Below are 26,592 nucleotides of genomic sequence, written 5' to 3' on the forward strand. Positions count from 1 at the left end.
ACCTAAATAAACTGATTTTGAATAGTGCCAGAATAATTCCATTTATAGTTTTCTCAAGGACTTTCATTTGATCTATGCAACTACCATATAAAGTAATAATAAAGAAAAATGATCCATTGAAAAAATCTTCAAGTAGAGGAGTAACTTGTTGCTATAAAGGGATAAGGACTGTGAGCTCTTCTCTCTTTCAAAGAAAGGGCACTAGAGGATTGTGTGTTAAATATTGACAACAAAAAATTTCAAGGTCTTATCCTTTATAGTACTCCCCTTTCCCACCTCTCACACATAGACAAAAATGCATACAAATATGTGCTCACAACAAGCTTACCAAAATGTATGCACAATACATGTATATACACTCAAAGTTACAAACAATATGAATTACACTAATTAAACATAATATTATCACTCTCTTTAGCTTGGGAGTGATTACCACAGATCAGATTCTACTAAGTGTCACAAAATCTATTCTTGATGAACCTTCTGGCAATGGGATAATACCTAAGGGGCAGCCTTCCTGCCTTCTAATCACAAAGTTATCAAATGATTGGGAAAATCCCTGCAGCTGTCAGAGAAACTGTTATGGATGCCTGCAGAACTGAGTAAGGTACAAAGAAACATGAGAGAAGTATGAGTTCCTGTTCTAATGTGTTATTTGGGTAAGTCAAGTCATCTTCAACTGTTACTAGGAACAAAGCATTTCACACAAAAGAAAAAGACATACAAATATAAAGTAAAAGAAATATAATTCCTGGAACATTACACCTGATTAGAGACTATGTAAATTCATGATATATATGTACTTATTTTCTTTTTCTTGGCCCACCGAAGCAATGACATGTAGCAAACAATTTATCACATCTAAGTTTCTTATCAAGTTCTACTAAAAGGAAACACAAGTCCTTAGAAAATGATGATTCCAAGCTATTCTTTATGTAAAAATGCCAACTAAAAAGTTAAGTGACTTGATACTTGTAGCTCCAGCTGAGGTTGAGGCAAATTGATCTCACCAATGAGATGAGACTGGGGCAACATTGGAAGACCCTGTATTGAAGAAAAGGGAGGACAAAGAAGAGGAAGAAGCAGTGGGGGTGATCAGCTAAGGCATACAGAAGAAATAATATGACTAGACATTATAAGTGGGGTCAGGAGGAGGAATGGAGAAGAGTGGGGGTGGGAGGAGAGTGAAAATCTAAATAAACCAGGATGGAAAGATAGATTAGCAGTTAAAGCCCTTGCCTACAAAGCCAAAGGACCCAGGTTTAATTCCCCAGGATCCACATAAGCCAGATAACACAAGGTGGAACATGCATCTGGAGTTCATTTGCAGCAGCTGGAAGGCCTGATGCACCCATTCTCTCTCTCTTTTTCTCTCTCTCTCTGCTTCTTTCTCACTCTCTCTCTCAAATAAATAAATAAAATATTTAAAAAATAAAAAACTAAATAAAACCTACTTCTTTATTAACTAATTAAAATATATATAAAAACTTTTAAATATACATAGCATGTATATATGTATGTATGGATCGATGGGTAGATAGACAGAAAGAGAGGAGGGGATATTGAAATTAGACAGAAATGTCATGTAGAAGTAAATAACACAGTGCCCAGAAGCCATAGATTGTTATAGAAAAATTTCAGTGCCTGGGGTGGGATACCTCCCAGTTAGTTTCTGGTCAGGGAGGCCCACAAAATACTACAGGCTATTGCTAAGATCCCTGATTGTCTACCAGAGCTAGATGGTAAGATCCTATTCCGGACGACCCTACATGCTTCAGTTACAAGACCTTGAAGAATCAAGCTAGAGCTGAGCTGGAAGCCTCCTCTCTGTTGATAAGTGGTCATAGTGCTGCAAAGTATTATGCAGGCCCCTAGGGGAGACAAGTCAGCAGCAGTCTTAACCAGCAATGGACCCTGCAAGCTACACAACTGACCTGCTAGGAAAGATGTGCCCATTAGTACAATAGTGGCATGTCTGTTATGGGGGTAACCAGAAGCTCTCAGATTGGATTTGAGGCATGCTCCACAGGAAGGAATTCATGCCTGATACTGAAAACCTAGTCAAAAGCTTATGGCTGGGAAGGGTCATGAGCCCTTGGAGGAAACCTGCTACTATTTCTTGGCTTCATGGATATATTATGCTCATCAAATTGCCCTCTAAATACTTATGTTTATATTCATATATTATTGCTGTTCTCACTTTTGGTTAGAGAAGTTTCTCTTTTCAGATGGCATTGACTCCCAGGAAGACTCAAAACTCATCAAAGTTCTGAGAAGAAGTGACAGTTGAATGGTCAGCACTAATTGAGACATCTTTATACACCCTTCAATGGCTCAAGGTCTATGGCGGAAGAGGAGGCAGAAAGAATGTAAGAGCCAAAGGATGGGGAGGAGTGCTCTGGAATGCTGTCTTCCAGACACAAATGTGCCAGTTTATTCATTACCACATAGCAGCTGTTGTTACTTGCATAAGACCTGCATACTACTGGGCATATATTAACACCTTGTCATGGATGATGGGGGAGGACCCCCCAAGAAAAGAAAGGACATTAAAATAGAAGAAGGAATACTAGGAAAGAAATGAGGGCTATGTAAAGGGGAAGGGCCCAAAGGATTAGGTAAATTTTTAATAGAAAGTTTTATTTTTAATTTTAAAATTGAGAGGAAATGAGTAGATAGTGTGATCCTAATGATTAAAATTCTAAGAACCATTATCTTCCAGCTTGCAAAAAATAATTAAAATTGTACCAGTTTTTACTTCTTAATGTAATTATTGACTAGCCATGATCAATGAATACTAAAGAGATGACGGAGAAACAGAGTTTATAGCCTGAAAGAATCACACCATAGACTATTATATTGAACAGAAACACAAACTTTTATAATGAAAAGATCTGAAAAATCACTACTTTACCATCAAGTAATCTCTTATCACAAATAAGTAAATGATAAGTATACAACTTCATGTATGAATTGTTTAACCATATAACTGATCAGCTACACTTCTCACAGTCAAATGGCAGACCAGTAAATGATTCCAAACTATAGATAAAAAACTGGAATGGCTCTAGATTTGACTTTACTTTTTTTGTTTGTCTTATTCTTGATTCTGTCCACAGAAGCAACGGCATGTACTCATTAATTTATCAAACAGAAAATTGACACTTCTAATATCAAGTCCTGCTTAAAAGAACCACAGGTCCTTAAATGATTAACACAAGTGTAAAGCAGGAGATTTATCCTTTCATATAAGTATCCTAAGCAAAATATTTAAGTGAACCTAATGATGATGAGACCTGTAAAAAGCTGACCAGCCCACTTCACAAAAATCTGAAAGGTCCCAAACAACAAACAAATAGTTGACTGCTTTACATTGAAGGAGAGACTAAAAATCTATAATAAGCATCAGAACATGAGTTTAAATGCTGTGTCAAGAGGCAACATGCTACAAAAGCTATTTTTGCATCAATTAGGGAAATGTGCATACAGAATGTATATCAGATAATGTTATGGAACTTTTGTTAATTTTCTTAGGAGTGGCCATAGCATTTATTATGTAAGAGAATATCCATATTCTTAAAGGATACATACTTAAGTATTTAAGGGTGAAGTTTTGCAAAGTTTGACACTTCAAATGGTGCAAACAAAAATATGCATAAATATATAAATACATACACATAACAGACAGAAGAAAAAAGGAAAGCAAATGTATAGATATTCAATGCAACTCTTCTTTCAATTTCTCTATAAATTTGTAGCATTTCAAAATAAAAGTTGGTGTTGGAGGAAAATCTAAATCCCTTTCTTCTCTTACCCTGAAGCCGCTCATCAGTGGATATCTTGTTTGTCTGGTTCCAGGTGCTATCTATGAAGATGATTTTTTTCAGGGTTGTGCCTATGCACTTGCTCTCATTTAAATCACAGCCCTCCTGCTCTTCAGTTTTCTTGCGTTTCAAAGATGGAATGTCAGGATCATCCTTTGGGCCTCTATCTTTACTTTTCATCCTTTTTTGGAGATGAAACGAAATCTCTTTGATTGAGACAGACTGAGGCCCCGGAAAAATAAGAGCAACCTACAACAAAGATACTTGGGTTAGCTCTATGCTATGATCTTCAACACAGATCTGAGTGACTTAATACTAAGAAAGCAAGGTTTTGAATTTCTGAGGAACAAGCATTTTGTTGGTTATATTATTTGGGTTTTTACCACATATATGGTAAAGTTTTGGCTCTTTCCTAATAATAATTTATAATCATGATATTACCTATAAGTGTTACTTCAAAATAAGTCATTTCACTAACAGACAAGGCCAAGTTAATAATACCTTGATTTTTTTTAAGAAAGTTATTTCTGCTGGATGTAGTAGTTATATGAACCCAGAATTAGAGAGGCAGAAGCAGAAGAATCATAAGTTCAAGGCCAGCCTGGGGTACTTAGTAAATTCCAGGTTACTTGAATATTTCATTAAAAAAAAGCAAAGTACATGATTTTTTAGAGAACCACTGAAAATTGTTCAATGATTAAATACCATTTTCACTGATATAATGAGCAAAAATAAAATAAATATGGTAAAATGAAGCTGGTGAGAAAATGGTAAAATAAGTCTTTATAATTACTATTGATATTAGGGTAAATAGTATAATATATACTTGGGACAGGTAGGACACACCTATAATCCCAACACTCAACACTCTAAGGCAGAGGATTCTAAGTAAACCCAAATATATACAAAATGCATATATGAATTTTTAATTTTGCTTCTAGATTAACCACACTCACAAATGGTTCCCATGGAACCTAAAAGGGTTTATTCATATGCTTCCTTCAAAAGTACCCAAAGCCTAACTTTGTGAGATGTATTACAACATCATTTTTTAACAAGAGAGATATAATATCCCACCAAAGTGATAATTTCAACTACATGAAAATGAGTAAGGATCTGGAAATGAACAAGAGGAGACCTGAATAGTCATAAGAGATGTTATAAAGCTTTGTACTATAGCTCTAAATTAAAAGAGAATTCCTGAAAAATCCTTCCAAGGCATGGTTTCTTTTCTTCTTTTGCAGACAGGTAAAATGGCATGTGTAATTAGTTTTCTAGTCTCTATCAAATTAGACCATCTATATGTAATACAGACAGGAGAACACTGCAGGGAAAAAGGAAAGCAGGATACTGGCAAAGAGTAAAATCTTTAAAAAATTTAGGCATACAAACTGTAAAAATTTAGCAGAAGAATCAAAAGAGTTAACAATTTAGGGTCATCCAAATTATGACAACAGCAATGAGGTAAAATGAATATTTAATATTATGTTAGCATAATACTAGGTTATTGAGAAAAATATTAAATTATGTTCAAATAAGTTCAGAAAGGAAACAGTTTAAAATTTATTTTTATAGTCCATGTGAAGTATTGTAAAAAAAATATGCTGCCTACTTCATGGTCCTTTTCTTCGTATTCTGGAATACAAGGATATGTATAAATGTTTACAAACTCAGGTGCTAAGAGTTTTGCATGCACAGCAGTACTTTTGCCATCTGTCTCATTTGGATGTTTAATGATATCAATCTTCAGTGGAAGCTGAAGAGAAAAAAAAAACAGTGAACAAAACAACATTTTAAATTTTATGTTAATAAAAACCTTAAAGCTACATAGCACGCAGTAAATTCCTGTAAGTATGCTTATAATTTAAAGCCATAATCTTTAGACTGGAATACTAAGAATGGTAAAAGTCATATAGCATATGCAAAATGCTTCGTCAACATTGTTAAACATGTACTAGAACAAATATTTTCAACTTATTTAACATAAAGCTTGTTCTTTAAGCAATATTCCACTGTTATTTTCATTTGTGTCATATACATACTGAGTCTTATTCCTCAATTTCAACATTCATGCTAGGAGATGAGGGGAGGAGAGAAGAGGAGAGGGGAGAGCAAGGGAAGAGGAGAGGGAATGAGAAAAGAAGAAGCAGATCATGACAAGGTATTCTATCACTAATAAAGGTGACTTTCTTACCTGGATAATAAATAGAGTTGAAAAATCCAAAGGCTATCATCAACATTTCTGATCAACTTCATTTCTTGGAGGATGTAATTTTTTATATCAAGTACATAGAATTGAATATTAATACATTTCATAAATCTAACTATTTTAATTACACAATAAAAATGAAGTTGATGAACTAATATCTCCAAAGAGAATGACACAAAATTTGTGAGTTCAGGACCCAGTCCAAGGTATCATCTGTTTTCTGAGCAAGACTGAGATTTCTGACACTGAAACCAATGCATAGAAAGATGCTATAGAGAGCTGCATGTGATGGTGTGTGCCTTTAATCCCAGCACACAGCACACAGGAGACAGAGGTAGGATGACCATTGTGAATTGGAGGCTACACTGAGACTACACGGTGAACTCTAGATCAGCATGAGCTATAGTGAGACCCTACCTTAAAAATATATTTAAAAAATTAAAAAAGATGTTACAGAAAGTCACACCTAAAATAATTGTAGAGTAATCACAGTGCTGGCCAAAGGGTAGTTTGGTGGAGATATTCTCTTTTCTGATATGTAACTGTAAAGCATTTCCATTCCTAATGCCTAAGCTTTCTACAAGAAGTTTACTATAAGCCTTTCTGGCCAAAAATATCAATGCCATTGGCAGAAAGACGTAAGTACTTTTCCATGTGATTATTCTCTCCCAGAAGAAGCAAAGAAAGTCACTTGGACTAGGACAACAAGCCTGAAGTTTTCTTTTACCTTCAGATTCTTTCTCCTTTTACAATAGCCCTAAGAGTATCATTATCTTTACTTGTGGATTGTCATGGCATTTAAAATTCATATTCTGCATATAAAGAAACTTATTTATAAATTTATTCTCTACAGTAAAATTTAAGTCTTGATAGGGACTCATTGGGTTGCACCTTTTTAAGCTCTCTAGAAGCAAATGCTGAATTGTCTGGAAAAATACTTAAGAACATTGCTTAGAGTTCCTATTACTCAACATACTACTATATAAAAGGTTTATATATAGCCACTAAAACATACCAGGAAACTGCAGTCCAGACCATTTAGAGTTGATTAAATGCTTGGCATAGTGTTTTGTTTGTTTCAATTAGATGCTGGTGTGGTGGTTTGATTCAGGTGTCTCCCATAAACTTAGGTGTTCCGGAATGCTAGGTTCCCAGCTGATAGAGATTTGGGAATTAATGGATACTGGAGGGAGTGTATTGTTGGGGGTGGGTTATGGGTGTTATAGCCAGTTCCCCCATGCCAGTGTATGGCACACTGTCCTGTTGCTATTGTCCACTTTATGTTGGCCAGGGGGTGATGTCCACCCTCTGCTCATGCCATCATTTTCTCCTGCCATCGTGAGCTTCCCCTCAAGCCTATAAGCCAAAATAAACCTCTTTTTCCCACAAGCTGCTCTTGGTTGGGTGATTTCTACAAGAAATGCGAACCAGACTGCAACAATAAAGTGGTACCAAGGAGTGGGATTGCTGCTAGACATCTGACTGTGTGGCTTTGGCCTTTTGGAGCTGATATTCAAGAGGAATATGGAAGGACTTGAAACCTTGGCCTAAGAGATGCCTTGCAGTGCTGTAAGTACAGCTTGATTGACTATTCTGGTCAGAGTTGAAAGACCTAAATGCAGTAAGAACTATGGACTGTGAGGTTTGGCTTATGAAAGAGCTGTGCCTGGACTGGGTTAGCAGTTTATGTGAGAAGCTTGCTGTTATGCACGTGTCCTGAGAAGTTGTGCAGGGTTGCATTGTGTAGAAATGAATTGGTGTGAGCAAGGGAATATGGCACAGAAAAAATGAAATCTTTGGGCCTAAACTGCTGCTCATTCACCTGCAAATTGTTTGAGAGATTACAACCATTGAGACTGGGCCAGCTGACCTGTACTGGGGTGACAGGAAGAATGTAGACTCTTTGGAAGGGGCCTGAGTGCTCAAGAAGTGTCTTGTTCTTCAAAGTCTGCTTTATTCCCCCTCTGGATTAACAAATTGGCACCCTACCTGATATTGTGGAGTATAAGACATTCAGGAAAGAGAGGGTTTTTGAGTTTGCAACATGGTCTTGTGTTTTGAAAACGGCCATGGGCAGTGTGCAACAGGTTTGCTGGAAGCCTGCATAGAGACCCCATGAGGCCATGAGGATGAACCATGGATTGCACCCAGGGGAGATGCCGGGACTACAAGATGGCTACTAAGGAAAGCTGCTGACCCCAATGAAGTTTTCTAGGACTCTGTGTAGCCTAGCTGGAGGGGCGGAATTGGAATGCCAGAGCACTTGTTGCTCGTTAGAATTATAGGACTTGGAGACTTATCACTGACTAGAGTTGTTGGACTTGGAATTTCAGTTTAATGTTTACCCTGTTTGTTTTAAATCTTGTATTGGTTCAATGTTTCTTTGCTATGCCCAATGCCATCTGTTGCAGTATGAATGTTTATTATGTGCCATTATGGGTTTGGGGGGATCTTGGGGGGGGTATTATGGCTCAGTTAAAAGATCTTGGGCTATGGGATGTTTGAACATCATTGGGATTGATAAAAACTATGGGGACTTTTAAAGTTGGACTGAATGCATTGCATTTTACATCACATATGGATATCAGTTTATGGGGGTCAGAGTGGAATATGGTGGTTTGATTCAGTTGTCTCCCATAAACTTTGGTGTTTTGAATTCTAGGTTCCCAACTGATGGGAGATTTTGGGAATTCATGCCTCCTAGAGTGAGTGTATTGTTGGGGGCAGGCTTATGGGTGTTATAGCCAGTTTCCCCATGCCAGAGTTTGGCACACTCTCCTGTTGCTACTGTTTACCTTATTTTGGCCAGGGTGTGATGTCCACCCTCTGCTCATGTCATCATTTTCCCCTGCCATTGTGAGCTTCCCCTTGAGCCTGTAAGCAAAATAAACCTCTTTTTCCCACAAGCTGCTCTTGGTTGGGTGATTTCTACCAGCAATGCAAACCTGACTGCAACAAGTGGATATTGGCTCACTAAATTGCAAAATTATCCTCTGTTTCTAAATTTCTATCAGCCCTATAGGTATATTGACCTTTTCTTTTCTGGTCTGCAATCTTTTTTATGAATACATTTTAAGATAAAACCTTAAAAAATGTTTTAACATAGGGCCTTATGTATAGTCTAGGTTTATCTCAAATTTGTTATTTAAACCAAGCTGATTTCAATCTCATAATTCTCTTGACTCAGCCTCCCAAGTCCTCAGAGTATAGGTTTACTAGCATGCTTGGAAAAATATGACTTTTATTTTATATTTTTATTCATTTATGAGATAGAGAGAGAAAATGGGTGTTCCAAGGCAATCACTGCAAATGAACTCCAGATGAATGTGCCACCTTGTGCATCTGGCTTATGTGGGTACTGGGGAATTGAACCTGGGTCCTTAGTCTTTGCATGCAAGTGCCTTAACTGCTAATCCGTCTTTCCAGCCAACATGTGATTTTGAAAAAAATATTTTATTTATTTATCTATTTATTGGAAAAAGAGAGAGAGAGAGAAAATGGGCACACCATGGCCTTCAGTCACTGCAAACAAACTCTAGATGCATGTGCCACCTTGTGCATCTAGTTTACATGGGTACTGGGAAATCGAACCTGGGTCCTTAGGCTTTGCACGCAAGTGCCTTAACCACTAAACCACCTTTCCAGCCTCAATTTTTAAAAATATTTATTTCATTTTGGGGGGAAGAGGGAGAGACAAAGAAAGACAGAGACCAAGATATGACTTTTAGTAGAGCATTGTCTTTATGTGGCTATGGCACAGAGGACAGAATTATCTTCACATATTTTTAAAACCATACTTTGGGGCTGGAGAGATGGCTTAGCCATTAAGGCATTTGCCTGCAAAGCCAAAGGATCTCAGTTCAATTCCCCAAGACCCACATAAGCCAGATGCACAAGGTGGCGCATGCATCTAGAGTATGTTTGCAGTGGCTGGAAGCCCTGGCATGCCCATTCTCTCTCTCTACTTCTTTCATGCTCTCAAATAAAATTAAAATAAAATGATAAATAAAAAAATAAAAAATTAATCCCAGAACTCAGGAGGCAGAGGTAGGAGAATCTCCGTGAGTTTGAGGCCACCCTGAGAAGACATAGTGAACTCCAGAACAGCCTGGGCTAGTGATACCCTTCCTTTGATAAATCAAAATCAAACAAACGAATAATAATAATAATAAATTAAATAAAATTTAAGAAACTATACTTTGACATGAAACATTCCTGTAAAATGATAAAATTAAAAAAAATTGTTAACTTCAAGCTCTCTTTTTTTTTTTTTCTGGGCATACTGTAAATGTATTTCCTTATTCTTTGCCAATAAATTTTCCCTTAAATCTGTATGTCTGAATTTAGATCCTGAAGAAGACCACAGACTTACCAAGATGACATTAACTTAAAATGAAATTCATGTGACAAAAAGTAAATATTGAAGTTTTTCATACGTGAACACCAAATAAACCTTAAAATCACAACAACTATATTGGAATATAGATCCGATTCACTTTTTACTAGTAAGTCCTCATTAGGAATTATGTAGCACTTCCCCAAAGTCCTAATAGATAGCAATCATACTTTATACGTTAGTTTGATTTACTCCTCACATCTGGGTCAGTGCTAGACAAGTTAAAAGATATATAGCAAATTCTTCTTCCACATGCACAAATAGTCTACAGACATTTTACCTAAATAAAAGTAGTCTTTACAAATGCCACAAAATCATCATTGGAAGCAATCAATTCAAAACAATTTTTAAATCTGGTTTAAAGCCATTATAATTATAACATAGTCTAATGAATAGGCCTTGACCTTTAGACTTTTATTTTCAGTTTTTGGCATTTGCTCCATTTGTATATATAGGATGGGGTGAAATCACAAAAGACTATGCAAAAGTGAGGCCTAGCTCTATCAGTATAGTGTTTTCTCAAGAAGCAGTCTACAACCCTGAGGAAGTTGCTAAACCTTCTTTAGGTGAGTCTATATACTTGCCCTTTTACACCGGGTGTTTTCTATACTGTAAAGAAATTATGGTTAGTTAATAGTGCATGGGCTGGTAGTACCTCTGTTATACTTTCGGTTACAATCAGTTTAAACTCTTGTGTAACAGTTTTGGTACCTAACAGTAGCTATGCATAATTCTGTGGCACAGTACACTCCCAAGCCACCGATGCAGTTATATGCTCTCAAAGTGGTTTTCTATGCTATATGAAAACAGTCTTCAAGCCTTGGCTCTCTAATGCAGCTACCACAAGAGGCTGATATTTTTATGGTGGCGTGTAATCTCCTTTTCAGGAGGCTTTTTATGGAAGGTAGACTTTGTAAAGTTAGTATGCTTTGCCTCTTGACTGCATTAATGCGCCACAGGCTCAGACTGTTTTTGTGTAAAGGATGTCAAAGAGTGGCACTTTTTCTAAAGAGAAGTTTGATATTTTGTATGCTTGTTAAGAAAGTACAGTATTGGAAATTAAAGGTGGAAACTGAAATTTAAAAAATGAAATTAGATTATTAATTTTAAAAACTAATTTCATCAAAGTTAAACCATTAATTTAAGACCCAAGTGTTTTCTCCAGAAATAAGAAAAAGATTTAGTAGTACTTAATTTTCTATTTATATAATTTATTTTAATAACAAGAGTTAGTCCAGATTATCAAATAGATATATACAAAGAATCTTTTCAAAATTTACTTTTCTAGGGCTGTAGAAATGGCTTAGCAGTTAAGGTGCCTGTCTGCAAAACTTAAGGACCCAGGTTAGATTCCCCAGGCCTCACATAAGCCTGATGGATAAGGTACTGCATGTTTCTGGAGTTTTTGTAGTGACTAGAGGCCTTGGCACACCCATTCTCTCTCCTCCCTCCCTCTCAAATAAATTTAAAAAAATAAAATTTATTTTTCTAATTTCAAAAACTTAAGCTTCTTACCAACCTTCACAAGTGGAATCTGTTCAACAGGTACATTTTCAATGGGAACATAGCATGTGTAGCAGTAGAACATCCTGGAACCACCACATTTAAGACATCGTGATCTCCCACTTTGCTGAGCTTTCTGAAGAACTTCTTGAGATGCTAAGCATAAGTTTTGAAGGGGATCTTCTGAAGCTACCAAATTATTCTGTAACTGTTTTTTTTCCATACGTTGTGAATTACTTTCTTCATTTTCTTGAAGAAACACAGATGCATTGAAAGCCATTTTTCATTCAAACTAAAGGTTATTCCTGATCATGTATCACTGTCACACTGTAAAAATAAAAGTGTAGGAGAAAGCATGAAAACAAAAAACATTTTATTTACTCTCCTTTTCCTTATCTTTTTGTGGTGTGTGTCTTGTTGTTGTTGCTGCCCAGAGGGCCATCCACTGCCTTTAAGACAGGGTCTCTCAACGGCCTGAAGCTCACCAATTAGGCTGGACTATTGGCTAGCAAGTTCCAGTGCTTTCTCCCCAGTGCTAAGATCACAGGGGTATACCACCGCACCTAGCATTTTTAGAAGGATAATAGGGATCAAATTGAGGTCCTCATGTTTTTAATGCCAGCACTATACTGACTGATCTATCTCCTTAGCCACTTAGTATTACTTGATTGATTTACAGTGTTAGTTTTAGTACTTAATAACAAATATTAACAAGTGGTATGCTTAAAAATACTATGTTAGGGCTGAAGAGATGGCTCTACAATTAAAGGGGCTTGCATGCAAAGCCCGACAGCCCAAGGTCAATATCCTAGTACCTACATAAAGCCAGATGTACAAAGTAACACATGTGTCTGAAGTTCATTTGTAGTGGCAGGAGGCCCTGGTGTGCCCATTCCTATACCCTCCTTGCAAGTAAATAAAAAAATAAAATAAAATAAATACAAAGTTAAAATGGATTCAGTTCAGAGCCACAAATCACTGTAACTCTCTTGAGCTATTCCCATAAATACAAAAAGGTGGGGCTGGAGAGATGGCTTAGCAGTTAAGCACTTGCCTGTGAAGCCTAAAGACCCCGGTTTGAGGCTCAATTCTCGAGAACCCACGTTTGCCAGATGCACAAGGGGTAGCATGCATCTGGAGTTCGTTTGCAGTGGCTAGAAGCTATGGAGCACCCATTCTCTCTCTTTCTCTCTATCTGCCTCTTTCTCTCTCTGTCACTCTCAAATAAATAAATAAAAATGAACAAAAAAATTTTTTAAAAAACTTTAAAATATAAAAAGGTGCTAGTTTAGAAAAAATTATTTCAAATATAAAAATTAGGCACTGACATTCTATTTTCATAGTCACCTTTTTATTCCAGAGATGAGTGTTTTCTTTAAAACGTATTAGGAATTCAATGATTTCATGTTAGCATGGGCCAGGAATAAATAAACTCTTTAGCCTTTAACTTTGAATTGACATTATATGGCATGAATTCATGCTGAACTCTAATGCCAATAAACAGCTGCAGTGGTAAAATTTAGTTGGCTATTAGGAAAACACACAAACACACTTTTTTTCTTATGGTTTTGACCATAGTTGGATCAAACTCCTTCCCAAGAGCAGGCCACAGGCAATCTAGTCTTAAACTGTTTCACTCACCTAATCTCAAAGTAGATGAGTAGATCCCATTTCAGAAGGGATTCTGCCCTATACCCTAGAGGAAGAATGTCAAACAACCGAACAGATAAACTCTGATGATTTCCCACATAGTCTATTAGCAAGCAAGACATGACAACCAAATAAGGACCTTCAAGGAGCGTTTGCACAACTGAGTAAGTAGAAGTTCTCAACAAGATAATCTCATCCACATACTGTGAGTGTGGCACACCTCCACAGGGATGAAGCTTCTATTCTGGGGAACCTTCTAGATTTTACCCTATGTGTCTCTTCATCTGGCTGCATATTTGTATCTTTTAAGATAGCCTTTATGCTACACTATAAAATGTAAGCATAGTGTTCCCCTGAGATCTGTTAGTCACACTCTAAAATTAAATGCATCTGAGTAGAGGCTATAGGAATCTTAATTTATAGATGATGAATAAGAATTCTAAAGGGTGAGACTTATGAAGGAGTCTAAAGTTTGGGCAGTCTGGGGGACTGAACTGTCAATCTATGGAATTTGACACAACTCCCAGGAGTGTCAGAACTGAATTAAATTGGGGGATACATCTGGTATCCACTGCAGACTTATATTTTACTTGCTGGTGGGGTGAAATCCCCATACCTATTGAGATTACAAGTAATCCTGTTGATTACAGAGTAAGAATACAAGAGAAACAAGATACCTTGTTCTTTCTAACATAGGTATGTCCTAAAAGATATATTCCTTCACAACTAAGACACAGTATTAAACATAACACACCCTTGAAAAATCACAGCTACTGTGTTATACTTTTCAAAATATGCCATAATGTAAAATATATGATCTTAGAAGTTTTAAAATTTTAAGCAGTAACATTATTGTCCATTCAGTCCATGTTATATTGCTTTTCAAAAGTATATACCATTTAGACTCTTTATTACTAAAGACAAAATAGTGACATAACTTTCCCATTTAATATGTCCTTCAAAGAAAGATGATGGCTGTCAAAATAATCACTTGTATGCCCTGGATACAAGATATCTTTCAGTGGAAGAAAGAAACTGGGGCCCTACTAATTTGATATGCATTCCACAGCTGTAAGATGATTCTCCTCTATAAAGTGTATGGTCTTGGTGTTTAACAATGAAGCTCCAGGCACTTTGAGTACAAATGCTAACAGGAGCAATGCTGTCACTGCAACAGGAAAACTTCTGTGGTCTACCAAATTTAGAAAGTGAACAAAAAGCCCCAAGAAACATAAACTACAATTTAATTTCCTAAAAATGAATTTATGACACTATTTATTCATCAAGATTTTTTTGAGATTTTTAAATTCCAGTGAGCTTGAGACCCAATAAAAGACATAAAAATGCCTTCACTGAAGGAGCAGGAAACTATATTTACCAACTTCATCCAGAGGAAAAATATACATAAATATTCTTGCTATGTACTAATTACTCACAAATTTATAGTTAAAGTTGCTCAGAGACACTGTTATTTGTGGGTGGTCCAATCCTTCCTAACTCACATATGGAAAACATTATCTACTTCTGGTGGCCACTGCACATCACCTGCCTAAAATGGCTTCTTTGTAAACATGTCCTTTACAGCTGGAATGCAAGTTATTTAATGGCCACATTTTCTTGGGTGTCAGAAGCCTTCAAGAATCACATGGAAATCTTGCATCTTATCTCTAAAATATTTTCTAAACAATTTCAGATGTTTTACAGACTCCATCTACAGAACCAAGAAAATCCTATGATGGAACAAAATATAATTCTAAGAGAGCACCCTTGAAGGATTGGGAAGGGATGGATCCTACTAGATTGTCGGGGCATGAGAGGCCCGGAAATGAGGCCTAGTGGAACTTCCTGAGCCTAACTGCCTCTGCCCAGCTATGACTCAGCAGGGGGCCAAATGGCCTCTGGCCTGCCACTTCCGCCCAGGAAGTTAGAGCCTCCCAGCCCCCCCCCCCATGCGAGCTTAAAACCAATCATCTCAAAGGTCGCAGTATGCTATTGGCCCTTACATCTCACCCCACCCTACAGTCTCCGCCTACACCCGCCTGTAACAATAAAGTGAGTTCCTGCTGCGAAAGCACTCCCCACTCAGTGTGGTTTTTCTCCGGTGGCCAGGACAGGTTTCTTCCTCCCCTCAACCCCTAGGGAGGAACCGGCAGGCCTGGTTCTTCCCTGGGCACTACCCGAGCAGGAAGGAGCCCAACACTAGATAGCAGAGATTCTCTTAGGCAATAGAATGTCAACTATTACAAGCAGAACTAGAGAGACTCTCCTTGGTTATTTCAATAGCTACTTAGTTGGTTTGCATGCATCATCAAAGGGTCTAGGCACAATGGGGCTGAAGGACATAGTTCCTGTGGGTGCCATGAAAGTCAATGTGGTTGCTTAATATTAAATTGATGAATGAGATCTTGAAGATACAGTCTCATAAAGCACTCTAGAGATATCTCAGAAACACAACTCCAAATTTCACTGGCTTCCCACTCACATACCAAATGCATATTAACAAAGCCACAAATGCTCAACCTCAGGGCTGGGAAGATAGCTCAATCGTCACAGGCCCTTGCTTGCAAAAACTGTCAACCTGGCTTCAATTCCCTAAGCTATCAATATAAGATGAACACAAAATATGATGCAAGCATCTAGTGCTAATTTGCAAGAGGCCCTGGGATGCCCATACACACAACACATATACAAGCACGTGCAGGCACACACATACAAATTAAAAAAAATTAAAAACAAATCAAATGTTCTACTTATACAAACTCATACAACCCAAACACCTAGGAGACAGCATGCTTCTGGTTCCTTACCCTGCCTCACCTACACTCTAATCTGAGATTACCACGTGAAAAACTGCAATGACTATAAATTATGGGCAGCTTCCTCCAAAGGTCTAGAAAACAATATCATTAAAGAAGGTACCCTGGCCTAGTCAACAGCTTACTTCAAATGTACACATATTATTTGTTGCAAATTCAAAACCTTTATATATTAAGTATGTCAGGGGAAATTCAGTTGGCGTTATGGAGGTTAAAAAGATTCAGAAAGCTAAGAGTGGTGATGCACACCTTTAATCCCAGCACTTGGGAGACAGAGATAGGAGGATCTCTGTGAGTTCAAGGCCACCCTGAGTCTGTAAGTGAAGAGTGAATTCCAGGTCAGCCAGGGCTAGAGCAAGACCCTACCTCGAACCCACCCCCTTCAAAAAAAAAGATTTAGAAAACATGGGCTGAAGAGATGGCTTAATGGTTAAGGTGCTTGCCTGTAAAGCCTAAAGACCCAGGTTTGATTCCCCAGTACCCACATAAGCCAGATGCACAAGGTGGCCCATGTATCTGGAGTTTGTTTGCTGTGGCCCTGGTGTACCTATTCTCTTTCCCTCCCTCAGGTCAATAAAATATTCCCCCCCCACACACACATGTAACTTCTACATTTATTTTATACCAAAAAAGTTAAGTGCAACAAATAAACATTCTTATGTATTTATATTTGTTTCCATTTACCAATTAGCAAAACGGTGTCCTAAATCTCTGAAAAATATTTCTGTCTATATTAAAGAGGAAATCTACACAGGGAATTCCATTTAAATGAGTATTAACTCAGGAGCATTCAAAGCATGAGTAATAATTTTTTTTGATGGAACATAGTATAAAGATCAAATACCTTTATAACAAAACGATTCTACCTTTTCTGGAGTAATTTGTTGGGAGGAAAAAATAGTTACCCAAGGAGTCTGAACTCTCACCTGCCCCTTTTGTTTTATTGAAGGGTTGGTCTCACAAATTAGAATTTGTAAATGCTGCTGAAGATGTCTAGACACATTTCACTGATGCATGTACACCAGAAGACTCAGTATTTTTAAAAGACTTCGAAAACAATAACTATTTCTTAGGAACTAATAACCTTAGCATTTTGATGGTATATCCATTGTACAACTTGGGCTAAAAACAAATTTTTATCCCTTCGGCTACTCAGTCCCTTCCAAGTTAATTATATTTACCTAGATGCAACCTTTCTACATTGCACATGACCTATTTTTAGACTTAAAGTCAGTATCTCCATTCAGTTCCTTATAGGTTCAGATAGGCAAAGACAATTTCTATGTCATTCTCTTTCATTCATTCTCTCTTTCACTGGTTTCACATATTTGATATAGAAATATGTACTTCCGTTTAGAGGTTCCTTTCAGTGAGGTTTCCCTACTATTAGTCAACTCTACAAAGTAAAATTCTTTTTCATTATACCTGCTCCTGATCATTATGCAATAAAAGAAATTCAACAAATACGTGTTAACTAAGTCAGAACTTGTGAAAACGGGCATTCAGTATGCACCTCAGTACTGAACTTCAAATTTTTCTTTAAGTACTTTAAGAACTGATCATATAATTTGTAAAGATCTAATATCCATTTTTAAAGTACCACCCCTTAAAAATATGCTTTATTCTCTTACAGAACCTAGTATGTAGCAGGCAGACTCTCTAATGGTACACTGGAGTTCAATTATTTTTTAAAAAATGAAGTGTTGCAATCTTAAGCATCGATTTGAGTATCCAACTCCGTCGAACTGGCACCTGAAAGTGTTAATATACTCATTTTGTTTCAGTCCTAAGAAATAATTTTGACAGAAACTCCTGTGTGTTAACCATAGCCTCGATGTCTTAAGCACTCAGTACAGCCTGCGCATTCCTGTTTACCCTAAGGTTCTCTTTCCAAATACTAAAATCAAAGAAGGGAAAGGTCTTACGGAGTGCTAACTTTCCAGGACAGACTGGGATGGAAAACCAATCACTTGTTATGGAAGAACAACAATAAAACAGGAAACCTTTGCCCCACAGGTCGCCCAAGCTGCTAGAAACGCCAGCGCCTGCAGCAGGGAGAGAGACGGGCCGGACTTCGGCTAGAGGCCGGACGAGGCCGGTCCGCCTTCCCAGTGGCCCGTCGGCCACACCACTGGTCGCAGAGGGGCCGGGAGACCGCACGCAGCCCGGGGGGTCAGACCTGCACTCACGGCGAGCGAGCGCATCTCCACGCGACTTCCGCTCCGCCCGGCCGCGCGCCCCGGACCGAGATCGCGCGCGGACCGGCGGAGCGCCTTCCGGGAGCACCACGGGCGGAGCCGCGGCGAGGCGGCGCCCGTTGTGAAGGGGGTCGCGTTGGGCGGCCGCAAGGTAGGCGGGCGCAGCGGGGCGTGGCGCGGCGGAAGTCCCGCCTCGGCCGCCCAGCCCTAGCCGCGGCCCTTCTGCTGGGGCTGGCGGGAGGCAGCGAGGGCCGCGCACCCCGGACCACCCAGACCCCTGTTGGGTCGCGCAACTGGAACTAAGTGAGGAAATGCTATTCCCACAGAACACTTTCCATTTAACCTCTCCTAGTAATAGTTCAGTTATGAGAACTTAGCTGTATTATTTTTGTTGGGGCTATTTCGAGGTAACTATGCCATGCCCAATAAGAAAAACCATTTGTGCCTTGAATATTTACTTTGCATAAGAGCCAGCCTATAGAGTTGGCACTACTGTACATTTTTCCACTTTGAAATTAAGCATGACGTATGGATAAGTTACTAAATCATTTGCTTATGCCCAACCCAAAGGAAATAATTAACATTTGTTAAATTTTGAAAAACTATCAAGTTGAGCAATCGAGTAGTGTATTATGCATTTATCATTTAAAAGAAAAAGAATGGAGCCTTGGGACCACTAGCCCAAGGTGTGAGTAAAATTATTGACCAGACCAGAATTGATATAAAAGTTTTAAACGCAGAATATACTCTGTGGGCAGAAATACAGTAGACAAATTCTTAGAGAGAGAGAGAGAGAATTGCACTCCAGGGGAGTGGGAGGGGGTTGAGCTAAATTCTGGCCTTGCCTTCCGGCCCTTTTGTGTGGGTCATATTTGAACCGAGTTCAAAAGGGCAATTCACTATCATGAGGTAGTAGTACATTTTAATACCACTTGACCTCTCTGAGACTGGCCACGTGGGGTGAAGCTTCAGGGGCCAGTAGAAGTTAGGCTCTAGTTGTTGGGATAAAGCATCACAAATCACTGGGCCAAGCTCCACACAATTAAAGTATAACTATTTACAAGTGGCGGGGGGTTGGTTTTCATTTTTTGGCTTTTCTTTTTTTGTCTACACCTTGCCCTGAAAGTGTTAAAATGACAAGCAATACATAAAGTAGAGTATGATTAACTTAAACTATAGAAAATTCAAAAGGGTTTAGCATATTAACCTAAGGAATATTGATTGTATTTAGAAATGTCTTTTTGTTTGTTTGTTTGTTTCAAGATAGGGTTTCACTCTAGCCTAGACTGACCTGGAATTCAATGTGTTATCTCAGGCTGACCTCAAACTCACAGTGATCCTCCTACCTCAGTTTCTATAGTGCTGGTATCAAAGATGTGTGCCACCACACCTGACTTGGAAATGTCTTAAGTAATGGTGATGCCCCAGGGCAGCATTTTCAACTAGAAAATTGAAAATGAGAGAAGAAATCAGTCAAAATTTCAAGTTTTAGAGCCAGGTGTGGTGGTTTATCCTTGTAATCCCAGCACTGGGGAAACAAGAAAGATTAGGAGTTCAAAGCAAGTCCAGGATACATGGTGAGTTCAAGGTCAGCCTGTGTAAAAGTTAAAAATAAAAACCCTATACTAGGAAGATGGTTCAGGGGCTAAAGACACTTGCTTGCAAAACCTGCCAACCAGTGTTCAATTTCCCAGTACCCACATAAAGCCAGATGAACAAAGTGGCATATGCATCTGGAATACTTTTCAGTGACAAGAGGCCCTGGTATCTATCTATCTATCTGTCTGTCTGTCCGTCCATCCATCTGTTTCTTTCTCTCCCCCTCTCTTTCTTTCTTTCTTTCTTTCCTTCTTTCTTTTTTTCTTTCTTTCTTTCTCTCCCCCTCTTTCCTTCCTTCTTTCTTTCTTTCATCACACACACACTCATACGAATGCCCTCTCTTTCTCCTCACCAATTAACAAATACAATTAACAAAAAATGACAAGTGCTGACCCAGCACAAGGGAAAGTTAAACAAGAGTTATTATTAGACAAGAAGGGGAAAGTAAAGCAGAAAAACTCCCAATCTGGGAGGGGTTCTGAGTGGGTAATTGCCTAATGATTTGGATGGGACATTTTATATGATTGGTGATATAAATTACCAAGTCAAGGTGAATTGGATTGCTCACTTAGAATGGATGTGGAGGGCTCCAATAGGTTATGAGTTAAACAAAAGATTGGTTACTTCATGTGTGTGGGCCAGCTGGCTTCCTAGTGAGTCCACTTGAGTCAAGGCTTTTGACCTTTTGGTGTGTCTACATGAGTTAGGGCTTTTCCGAGTTTAGTTCCTGTATTCTGCTTTCTGATCTTAAAAAAAATCAGTTTGCTCTTTGGCTCTGTCAGGCTATACATATATCTATTTATTCTTTATGGGCTTGTTAATTCTGACTAGCTGCTCACAAAATAGAGGCTGCTTTACTCCTCAATTCCTAATACTTTCATCAATATAATACTGCTCCCCTGAGTTGAATCACTTATCCTGTTTCTTTTTTAGTACTTAATGTTTTGAAATACATCCTCTAGTGTCTTACTGAAAACAAACGCAAATGAAGTATGGGAGAAAAAGCAACACTACTTTTCCATATGTCCACATTCTAATTTCTAGAACCTATGGATATATTACATGGCAAAAGTACCTGTAACTATAACTAAGTAACTTGAAGTAGAAAAATTACTCTGTTACATGGATAGACTGATGTGATGACAGGGCTTTATAAGAGGGAGAAAAGAGGTCAGGCAGAGAAGAATATCCTACACTGCTCTCTTTGAAGTTAGAAGACACTGAGCAAAGGAATGCAGATGGCCACACAAAGGAGTAAGTGATATGGAAACAGATTCTTCCTGGATACGTACCTCCAGGGGCATAGCTCTGATGACCCATTTTACCCCTCTGACAGTAACTGAGAGAAAATATTTGATTTAAGCCACTAAATTTATGGTAATTTCGTACATCAGTAAAATGAAACTAATATGGGGGAAATTATTTTAGTACAGGTAGTTATGAAAAGTGGCTTAAGTACAGCTGCTGTCTATATTTGAATTTATTGATTGAAACTTATTTTCCTGGCATAATCCTCTAAATCTTTATTTTTCTCTCTCTGAATTTTGTTCTCTTTGCCAATTTTGCTCTAATTTCTAAAATATTTCTTCAGCTTTTTTTTACTGTTTTTTTTTTACTTCTTAATTTGCCCCATTATATATGTAGTATATGATTTTTCTTATTTTAACTTATTACATGATGTTTTGGTTTCAGGGATTCATTATTTTATTATAATTCTCTATTTTAAAGGCATTCAAATTTTTTCCTTAGTTCTCCATTGTATAATCCAAAGTTTTATATTTGGTGATATTTATAGATTTCTATCATCTGCTTTTGTCTTTAATATGTGTTTCTTACTTCTCTAGTGTTCTTTAGCTTTCAATTAATACTGAAGAATAAAAATTTAAAGTGGCAATACAAAGCTCTATATGTGTGAATAGTGATTGTAAATTAATCATAGCAGGGCAAACTTAATCAATGAATTTCTCAAATACCTGTGGAGAAAAGAAGACCAAGGAAGAGGAAAAATGTTTCAGTGGCTCCTTAAAAAGGTTATCACAATATATAGACCTTAAAGTAAGATGACAAAGAAAACAGAACATTCAAAGTACAAGTATAAGGAATGAAACTTTACCACTAACTCCACTGAGAGTTAAAAGAGGACATCACAAAATTAGTACCTCACCAAATATACATACAGATGCCAAATGAGCATATGAACAGATGCTCAATAACAAATAGGCTATAGATGCTATCTTCCATGAATATACTGTTAGGTTGGGACAGGCTTCCAGGATGGAGTCAACAAAGATAGAAGAATGGTGACAAAGGCAAAAGGAAGAGAATTATCCACATTCTTCAAAAAACCACCTGGTCATATTCTCTCCTTGTCTAACAGTGCCCCAGACCATGGTTTCCTGCCCCCTTATCTCCTAAATTACATGGTCACTATATGGTGTTACACCCTAACTATTTTACTTTAATTTTTTAATGTATAATTTATTATTGACAACTTCTATCCTTACAGACAATAAACCATGTTGATTCCCTAACCTCCTCCACTTTCCCCTTCAGAACTCCACTCTTCATCATATCCGCTCCTTCTCTCCATTAGTCTCTCTTTTATTTTGATGTCATTGTCTTTTTTTCCTATTATGAGGGTCTTGTGAAGGTATTGCTAGGCACTGTGAAGTCGTGGATATCAAGGGCAATTTCTGTCTAGACAGGTGCATTGTAAGGAGTCGTATCCTTCTTTTGGCTCTTACATTATTTCTACCACCTCTTCTGCAGTGGACCCTGAGCACTGGAGGGTATGAAAGAGATGTTTCCATGCTAATTAATCTGCTGTACTTCTCACCACTATGTTGCCTTTGGGTCATCCCAGTGGTCACTGCTAACAGAAAAGAGAAGCTCCTCTAACCAAAAATGAGAGTAGTATTACTATATAAATAGGAACATTAAGTGTAGTGCTTTCAGGGCAGTATGGTGAGGATAATATATGCATTTAACCAGACAAGAATAGGCTTTTTAACCCTAAGGCTTATAACCTCCCCCGTCATTGGCTTTTGATTAGGTTTTCAGTAACAGGCATGTATTCCTTCCCATAGAGTGGGCCTCTGGTCCAATTAGAGAGCAGTTGCATTCCCCTATACCAGACATGCCACAATTGCACCTTTCGGTCATTTGGCCAAACTTGAGGCTTCCAGTGTCTATTGTTTTCACTTCTGATGACTTCTGTGTCCCATAGGGATGCATGCAGTGCAGCTTTTTCCAGCTATCAGTTGGCTGACCTACAGGGAGGAGGTTTTCAGCTCAGCCCCAGCTTGATTTCTCAGTGACCTTGCTATCCAGGCTTGTGAAGTCTTCAGCAATAGGGTCCTACAATCTGTTAAAGATGGGAAACCAAGAGCCTTAGCAGTAGCCTGTAAAGTTTTGGAGGCAACAGGGACCTCCTTGGCCAACGACTCACTGGACAGTATCCCATGTCTGGCACTGAAAATTGTGTGGCAGCAATCAGTGGCTTCTGGATATGCCATTATCCAAAAATGTAGGTATATCTTATTCAGAATATCTTCAATTTTGATTGACCCTCCCCCCACACACACCTCTTTTATTCAATCTCTTTCTCTAGCCTCAGTTAGGCCATTCCAATCCCTGTAATCTGTTCTTTTACTTACTTTTATACAATACCATCCCTAAAATCCTTCCCTCTCCTCCTTCCCTTACAGCCTTTTTCTAGCTTGCTGGCCTCTGCTACCAATTTTTGGTTCCAGTTCACACACAAGTCTACATAATTGTAGCTAGGATCCACATATGAGAGAGAACATTCAACATTTGGCTTTCAGGGCCTGGGTTAGCTTCCTTAGTATAATCCTTTCCAGATCCATCCATTTCCCTGCAAGTTTTATAATTTCATTTTTCCTTACCACTTAATAGAACTTCATTCTGTAAATGTACCACACTTTTATTATCCATTCACCTGTCGAGGGACATCTAGGCTGGTTCCATTTCCTAGCTATTGTGAATAGAGCAGTAATAAATACAGTTATGCAAGTATCTCTAAGGTAGTGAAAAGAATCATTAGGATATATGCCTAGGAGTGCTCTAGCTGGATCATATGATAAATCTATTTTTACCTGTCTCAAGAACCTCCACACTGATTTCCACAATGGCTGCACCAGATTACATTCTCACCAACAATGTAGAAGGGTTTCCCTTTTTCTGCATCCTCACCAACATTTATTGTCATTTGTTTTCTTGATGATAGTCATTCTGACAGGAGTGAGATGGAATCTCAAAATAGTTTTAATTTGCATTTACCTGATGGCTTAAGGATGTAGAACACTTTTTTAGATGTTTATATGCCATCTGTATTTCTTGCAATGACAACTCTTTATTTAGTTCCATGGCTCATTTTTAAATAGGATGTTTGATGTCTCATTGTTTTGTTTTTTTGAGTTCTTTGTATATTCTGGATATTATCCTCTGTCAGATGTATAGCTGGGAAAGACTTTTTACCATTCTGTAGGTTGTCTTTTTGCTCTATTCAGTGTACAAAAGCTTTGTGATTTCATTAGATCCCATTGGTTGATTAGTGGATTAATTTCCTGAGGAACTGGGGTTATATTCAGAAAGTCATTGCCTATGCCAATATGTTGAATAGTTTCCCCTACCTTTTCCTCTAGCAATTTCAGAGTTTTGGTCTAATATTAAGGACTCTGATCCATTTGGACTTGATTCTTGTGCATGGAAAAAGACAAGGATCTATTTCATCCTTTTACATATAGATAATCAGTTTTCCCAGCACCTCTTGTTGAAGAGGCTGTCCTTTCTCCAATGAATATATTTGGCATTTTTATCAAAAATCAGATGACTGTGTCTGCCTGGCTTAACATCTGAGTCTTCTATTCTGTTACATTGATCTACATGTCTGTCTTTGGGCCAGTGCCATGCTGTTTTTTGTTACTGTGGCTTTATAATATAGCTTAAAATCGAATATGATGATACCACCAGCCTTATTTTTGTGGTTCATACTTGTTTTGGCTGTTGATGGGTTTTTGTGCTAAAAAATGAATATTAGAATGTTTTTCTATTTCAGTGAAGAATGCCATTGGAATTTAATGAGGATTCCATTAAATGTGTAGATTGCTTTTGTAAAGATTGCATTTTCACAATATTGATTCTCCCAAACCAAGATGTCTTCCCATTTCCTAGATTCTTCTGCAGTTTCTCACTTGAGTGTTTTAAAGTTCTCATCCTTCACTTACTTGGTTAGGTTTATTCCAAGGTACTTTATTTATTTATCTTTTTTGAGGCAATTGTGAATGGGAGAGATTCCCTGATTTCATCCTCCTCATGTTTGTTGTTAGTATATAGGAAAGCTCCTGATTTCTCTGTGTTAATTTTGTATCCTGATACATTGCTAAAAGTGTTTATCACTTCTAACAGTTTGCTGGTAGAGTCTTTAGGGTACTTTATGTATAGAATCATATCATCAGCAAATAGTCATAATTTGATCTCTTCCTTTTCATTTGTATCCCTTTTATGAGTGTCTCCTTGCCTTATTCCTATAGCTAAGACTTCTAGTACTCTACTAAATAAAAGTGGGGTCAATTGACACCTGTTGCAGTCTGGTTCACATTGCTGGTATAAATCACACAACCAAGAGCAGCTCATGGGAAAAAGAGGATTTATTTTGCCTTACAGGTTCGAGGGGAAACTACATGGTGGCAGGGAAAATGATGGCATGAGCAGAGGGTGGACATCACCCCCTGGCCAACATAAGGTGGATCACAGAAACAGGAGGGTATGCCAAACACTACAGGATCCTGCCTTTTAATCCAGTTTTCCGGGTTGGTTGGGGCTTTGAGGCCATTGATATTAAGAAATATTTTTTTTAAAGAAATTCGTTCTTTCTTTCTTTCTTTCTTTCTTTCTTTCTTTCTTTATTTGAGAGCATCAGAGAGAAAGTGGCAGAGAGAGAGGGAGGGAGGGAGGGAGAGAATGGGCGCACCAGGGCCTCCAGCCACTGCAAACGAATTCCAAATGTGTGCGTCCCCTTGTGCATCTGGCTAACGTGGGTCCTGGGGAATCGAGCCTTGAACCGGAGTCCTTAGGCTTCACAGGCAAGAGCTGAACGGCTTAAGCCATCTCTCCAGCTGAACGGCTTAAGCCATCTCTCCAGCCCAAGAAATATTTTTGAAAGGTGTGTGTTTATTCTCACCATTCTTTTTGTTTTGTAGTGCTTCCTGTTTCCCTTTACTATCTTGTTTTAAGTGTTATTTGAGCATGATTTATTTTTTCCTGTTTCTTCATTTGTGTGCTTTGCTTTCTCTTCAGTGTGAAGGAGTCCTTCAAGTATTTTCTGTAGAGCTGGCTTAGTTGTCATAAATTCTTTTAGCCTGTTTTTGTTGTGGAA

The 26,592-nt window shown here is 38.1% G+C and overlaps 1 protein-coding gene across 4 annotated transcripts in view; it reads right to left on the bottom strand.

Annotated features, from left to right (window-relative positions):
- The window catches only part of Dtwd1 (DTW domain containing 1), a 29,144-nt gene extending 10,466 nt beyond the window's left edge, over positions 1–18,678 (bottom strand). The window contains exons 1-4 of one of the 4 annotated variants that reach the window (XM_045156852.1): positions 18,578–18,678; positions 11,949–12,259; positions 5,437–5,580; positions 3,815–4,073 (exon numbers count right to left, since the gene is read on the bottom strand). In XM_045156852.1, coding sequence (XP_045012787.1) covers positions 3,815–4,073; positions 5,437–5,580; positions 11,949–12,212 — 667 coding nt within the window. In that variant the 5' untranslated portion in view covers positions 12,213–12,259; positions 18,578–18,678. The other 3 variants (XM_045156853.1, XM_045156851.1, XM_004669710.2) reach the window with 3 other exon arrangements.
- Positions 18,679–26,592: the final 7,914 nt, after the last annotated feature.

This window comes from Jaculus jaculus, chromosome 8 (assembly GCF_020740685.1).
Source record: "Jaculus jaculus isolate mJacJac1 chromosome 8, mJacJac1.mat.Y.cur, whole genome shotgun sequence".
In the NCBI taxonomy this organism is placed as follows: Eukaryota; Metazoa; Chordata; class Mammalia; order Rodentia; family Dipodidae; genus Jaculus; species Jaculus jaculus.